The sequence below is a fragment of the Atta colombica genome, unplaced genomic scaffold (assembly GCF_001594045.1).
Source record: "Atta colombica isolate Treedump-2 unplaced genomic scaffold, Acol1.0 scaffold172, whole genome shotgun sequence".
NCBI lineage: Eukaryota > Metazoa > Arthropoda > Insecta > Hymenoptera > Formicidae > Atta > Atta colombica.
The window spans coordinates 42,414-48,767 of NW_017259263.1; the positions used below are offsets into that span (position 1 = coordinate 42,414).

A 6,354-nucleotide genomic window follows, 5' to 3' on the forward strand; every position below is an offset into this window, starting at 1 on the left:
TCCATCGCTGGCCACTCCTTTCTCCCATCTTTCGGGTAGCGTACGAATCCCGCGTCGAAAAACCGGGTCATCTTTTGAGGCTATCCCCGAATCGATCCAATTCTTTACTTCTTCATAAGACCGGAAGTGCTGGTCAGCCAGGCCGTGTGCCATTGATTGAAACAAGTGATAGGCAGAGGGAGCAACGTCTGGAGAATACGGCGGGTGGGGTAGGACTTCCTTTCAACGTTTCCAAGTATGTCTTGACCACTTTCGCAACATGGGGTCGAGCATTGTCATGCTGCAAAATCACTTTATCGTGTCTCTCGTTGTATTGCGGCCGTTTGTCTTTCAATGCTCGGCTCAAATGCATCAATTGCGTTCGATACCGATCGCCTGTGATTGTTTCAGTCGATTTTAACAGTTCATAATACACTACGCCGAGCTTGTCCCACAGAGCATAACCTTGGACGTCAAAATCACTGTTCTTGAAGCGTTGAAACCATCACGACATGTTCTTTCACTAATAGCGACCTCACCATAAGTATTTGAGAGCATTCGATGAGCCTCAGCCGCAGATTTCTTCATATTGAAGCAAAAAATTAAAACCTCCCGCAAATGACGAGAATTTGGCTCGCTGACATTTTCAATCGAGAATAACTTTATGATGCAGACACAAATCGACTAATGTTTCTATGGGATTATGTTGACAGATGCCCAAGTTTATTGTATGACGTTTATGATCTATTTATTTCGACCACTACTTACGCTAAAGCCATCTATAGGAAAACAGCGGAAGCAAAGTTGTACACCTAATAACTTAACCTCGACGAATATATCTTTTTGGTTAAATGCTATCGCGCTATTGGCTCCAAGAACAGCATTGGTAGCGTTTGCGTCCATAGTGCGAATAATCTCTTCGAACGCACCCAGTATCTCGGTGCAGATACTGAATTGACTTGAAATGTTTTTGCGCATTATAGTTCTGAATATGGCGGACAATTTCCAATCTCATGAATATTTCTATTCGAAGATTTCTATTCTCGGGATTCTCGAGTATGATTGGTCGATTCGTTTGTTGCTCATTGCTTATGCTTTGTTTACGCATGACTTCCCTCATGCGTAGATGCATGCATTTTGATCAAGCGCCGGTTTGGTTTATACCAGTTTATACATAAAGAAGAGAGAGGTACAACAAATATATGTATATATATATATATATATATATATATATGTATATTCGTATAAAACGTTGTTTCATATTCAATGTATATACATAATATATGGCCCGAGTTATTAATTTTATCTTATTTTCTTGGAATCAACTTTTCCGAATAAATTATTAAAGAGAATAATGTATGTTTTTGTAAATATTGTATGGGCGCTTCCCATAAAAAAAAATCATACGCGATATTGTTTTTGAATCAGTGCATAATTTTTGAAGACGTAAATATATTAAAGATCAATCAGTTTAGTGTCGTTTATTAAAATCGAATTTAAACTTTCTTTTCAAAACTTTTCAAAATAATTTTCAGTTTTATTTAATTTCTTCAAATTTCTTATTAGCTCCTTGGATTTTCCTACTTTCCTTCAAATGAAAAAAATGTTATAAAAAATACTAAAAAAAATGACATTTTTTATCTTTTATTAATATTGCCTTTGATGCCTTGAGCACCCAGTATATTTCTATATACGGTAAGCTTAAAACGAGCTGATGCCCGAACGAGCAGAACGGGTTATGTTGGAGTTGGAGACAGGAGATAGGCGCACGATAGGCGTTTCTTCTTTTTCGTAAGGAAACTCGAAAACGTGCATTATCAGAGCATCATACGTTGCGTAACGTGCTGCTATAAGATCCTTAATTAAGACAAACAGGACGAAGTTCCACGGCGACGACAAGGCAATGTCGTCGCGACAAGCATTCGTCGACTGCGACCTCGAAGAAGGCTAAATGTAAAAAATTATCTATGTTAATGTTGACGAATTTTATCGGCCAGTTCATTATAATAATAGTATCTTTTTAGCAGTCTTTAAAATCATTACTTTTTATTATTAACAGCAGTTATATTGTAGCTATATTTAAGTATATATTTGAAGATAGTAAACGTATTTTTGATAAAATTAATCGACGTTTGTGATTCTTCTTCCAATTATTTTCCAACTACATGGACATAATTCTGTATTACTCAATTTGATTATTAGTTATTACTGTGTAGCGAAATTATTTTGGGATTAAGATTGCTACATTGAAGAAGACATTATTAGAGTTATAATTAAGTTATTAAAATAGCAGAATATTTGTGTGACTATATGTTTTAATTAAAAATTAATGCAAATATATGTAATATTTTTGAAATATCAAAGTTTACAGCTATTGCTCAGTTTTTTAAATCTTGTTTATCTGATGCTTCATCATTAATTATCAGTATAAACATACATATTAATTTTGATAATTACAAAGAAATAATTATAAGATTAAAAGAATCTTCTATATCTTTAAATAAATAAATTGAAATAAATTGAGATAAGCATATTGAATCTTTATGTAACAAGTTATAACTTATGTTTCAAATGTTGCTTCTAGATAATATTCATTTTTATTTTGTACCAATGGATACCATCATGTAGAATGTAGAAGCGGAAAAGGAGAAGATGACACCGCATTTTACAACGCTAACTCCAGTGCGGAAGCGATGTGTAATCGTACTGGTGCTAGTTTTAGTTCCATGTGTGATTCTGAATCTGCTGACACCATCAGACATGCGTGAGGAAGCCGTACTACAAAATAGCATTGCTGAGTTGCAGGCGAAATTGGAGCATTTGCATGCCAAATACATTAGCAGTCAGGAAGAAATAAATTTGCTGTCACATCAGTTGCTACAGCTGATTGAAAGTAATCACATTCTACCAGATCTGCAGTTGCTCATCAACAACGGCACCTCGAACGTCACCAATATCAAACTGCCTTCGATCTACAATTTTCTACCACATTTTCTTAATGATCCGAATAGTCTGCGTCCTGCGTTTGTGCAGAGCAAAGGTAGATCAGGAGTAAGCATGGTGTTGGGAGTACCGACGGTAAAACGCGAGGTTCAATCTTATCTTATGGCAACTTTGAAAAATCTGTTGGATCGTATGAACACCGCAGAGATCGCTGACACACTCATCATCGTTTTAGTGGCCGAAGTAAGTGGAATCGCTAATTACTAACAAGCATAAAATTATTTGTGATTGCGACATTAAATGATGAATTAATAAAACTATATTATATGTACAGGGTGTCCTAAAATTTGCAAATGAAAATACCATAGCAAAAATATTTTAAAAAGAAAGTTAAAATTTTGTTATTTCAACTAATAATTTTTGAGATATCAAGGTTTAAAGTTATTGGTCAGTTTTAAACCTTGCCTGTTTGTAAGTCATTGATTATCAGTACGCGATGCTGTAATTGTTGAAAATCATTAAATTATCCTTATATTTCAAGAATTACTGCTTAAAATGAAAAATAGCAAATATATTTGAACATACATTTTTATTTTTTATTTTGGAATCTTTGTATCCATATATATATATATATATATAATTTCTTTTGCAGACAGACATTGATTATGTGACATATGTTGCAAAGCAAATTGAAGTTCAGTAAGTTCATGAAATCATATTTATCTTATTCATTCTTGTGTCTTTATCAATATGGATTTCTTTTATAACAGAATTTTTTATTTTAGATTTCCGAACGAATGCGAAGCTGGCGTAATCGATGTAATATCACCATCATTATCCTATTATCCTAATTTATCAAAATTACGCGACACTCTCGGTGACGATCATCAACGTGTCATTTGGCGGTCCAAGCAGAATCTCGATTTTGCTTTTCTTATGTCCTATGCCCAAACTAAGGGCACGTTTTATGTACAATTGGAAGATGATATTTTAGCTAAGAAGAATTTTATAACTACCATGAAATCCTTTGCGTTACAGAAGATAGGTACAAAGGAAAATTGGTTCGTCCTCGATTTCTGTCAACTCGGTTTTATCGGTATGACATTGTTGTATATTGCACAGATGTAGATATTAAAGAAATATTTTAAGTTCTATTGAAAATTGTAGGAAAACTGTTTAAATGTGTGGAACTTCCCTGGTTAATCCAATTCTTTTTAATGTTCTACAATGATAAGCCTGTTGATTGGCTATTGGACCATTTGATATCGACAAAAGTCTGCAGTCTTGACATGGATCACGTTAGTATAAATAATAATAATTACATATTTAATACAGAATATTGATTTTTTAAAAAGAAATTTTTGTTACGGCAGAAACATTGTAAAATGGCTAAAGCAGAATTATGGATACATTACAAACCTTCTCTCTTTCAACACATAGGGACGCATTCTTCTTTAAAAGGAAAAGTGCAGAAACTTAAAGTAATGTCAGATATATTTATTCTTAAAAAAGTAAAATACAATTATGACAATACTAATGTCTAAATTATGTTTATAGGACAAACAATTTGGCAAGATAACACTATTTTACGCTCACGAGAATCCTGAAGCAACTGTGGAGACTCAAATCAAGCCTTACAAACAGTATACATTGCAAAAAGCATACAAGGGCGAGTCATTCTTTTGGGGCTTGCTACCTCAGCCAGGAGACCATTTAAAGTTTAAATTTTCGCATCCTATTTTTATAAAAAAGTAAGTTGCAAGTAGTACGATTGAACATTTTATTTTGAAAAATAACTATTTTATTGTTTTGTGTGTAGGTACTTATTCAGGAGCGGAAATCCTGAACATCCTTCTGATAGATTTTACAATACGACCGTGGAAGTATTAGCCGAGATGTCTCCGTTATTAGATAGAAATAGCAACGATGTGACGGAGGACGGTTATGTTATTATAGGTAAAAAATTTTATAATATGTATCTTATAATTTAATAATTCGAGAAATTGTTAAAAAGTATATTGTGTATGAAATAGGTAAGTTTGATGTACTTGGTGTTGCCGAAGGGACCATAGATCGAAAATTGGGTAAGGTTTTGGTACTTCGTTTAACTATACATAGTGAAAGTGAAAACTGGGCCATTCTATCTGAGGTAAAAAAAATTCTAATAATAGATTCATTATAATATTAAGTCTCTCCTGTGCTGTAAAAATATAATTTTTTGCTTAGATTCACATAATAGAAGATCAGCCTAGCTGATTAAAGGATGAAGATTCTCAAGTGATCTTTCGGTACTACCTGCATGGTTAGCATAAGCGACTGATTATTTTATAAATGTTTCTTAATAATTTATATATTTTTTTATTTTGCTGTCATGTTATATATTTAAATGGATCAGTTAATTCAATGCCGTCCATTACAAAAAAGAAAATATGTTTTAATGAATATGTTTAATATAATCAAAACCGGCTTTTAAGTCGGTCGAGCATTTTAACGGCTTTTTTTTAGTATACATGGCGCTGTTAAAGTGCAAAAATCAGATAGTAATGTAATAAATTTGCTTCTGATATTCACACTTTTGCGAATATCCGGTTTACAAGTGTATACAATGGCTACTGTTGAGTTTAGAACTATATAGCGTAAGTGTTTCTTGCTTTTTGTAAGATTGTATTTTAGTTCGGAATTTAACTGACCTGTACCTGTTTGCGCGTCTCGACTCGCTCTCGATTAGAGTCCGACCGAAACTTTTGCTGACAACCGAAACACTCGGCTATATGTCAATTTCAGCCGAACCAAAATTAAAAAATAGGAATCCTATAAAGGCCATACGTATATATATATGCCCTTATATATTTTTTCTTCAAATATCATAATTTATTGAAATAATAATTAAATTTCGGCCGAAATCGAAAATCGAAATTTTGATTGTGTGTCAATTTTGACCAAAGAAGTACTTCTTCATAAGTACTTCTTCATAAACATTATAATTTAATTATTGAAACAATAATTACATATATTAAAATTAATATTTATGAAGAGCTGTATGGCTATTCAGTCGGAACTGACACATAATAAGTGTTTGTTTTCAGTTTCGTAAAAGTTTCAATCGGACTCTGCTCTCGATGTTCGCTACTAATTCAATCACGTGTGAATCCTTGGCATATAAAGCTTATGATTCAGATGAATATGGTCCTTCAATATTCGCATTGTTATTATTATTGTCAAACATGCGACGCAAGGATATCGATTCAGATGTTTGTTTGATGAACAAACAGTGATACGAAGACTATATTCTTCTAATGTATGAACAGTTATTTATTTCGTGTAGTTTTCTTTATATATGTACATATGTCTGTCTGTATACTCCTATATAACAATAATAATAAAAATATATTTTTGTGACAAATATTATATGTATATCAAAATTAATATATA

The 6,354-nt window shown here is 32.8% G+C and overlaps 1 protein-coding gene across 3 annotated transcripts; it reads left to right on the forward strand.

Moving 5' to 3' along the window:
• The first annotated feature begins 1,701 nt into the window (after window positions 1-1,701).
• LOC108686287 (alpha-1,3-mannosyl-glycoprotein 4-beta-N-acetylglucosaminyltransferase B) lies at window positions 1,702-5,739 on the forward strand. Of its 3 annotated transcripts, none has more exons than XM_018191511.1 (10): window positions 1,702-1,932; window positions 2,564-3,165; window positions 3,575-3,621; window positions 3,708-4,018; window positions 4,090-4,220; window positions 4,296-4,403; window positions 4,480-4,673; window positions 4,742-4,878; window positions 4,956-5,071; window positions 5,149-5,739. In XM_018191511.1, the coding sequence occupies exons 2-10, from the start codon at window positions 2,632-2,634 to the stop codon at window positions 5,176-5,178; spliced, it is 1,608 nt and encodes a 535-aa protein (XP_018047000.1). In that variant the 5' UTR covers window positions 1,702-1,932; window positions 2,564-2,631; the 3' UTR covers window positions 5,179-5,739. The 3 variants fall into 3 exon arrangements, with proteins under 3 accessions (XP_018047000.1, XP_018047001.1, XP_018047002.1); XM_018191512.1 differs by having other exon boundaries at window positions 2,608-3,165; XM_018191513.1 differs by having other exon boundaries at window positions 1,713-1,770; window positions 2,608-3,165.
• Window positions 5,740-6,354: the final 615 nt, after the last annotated feature.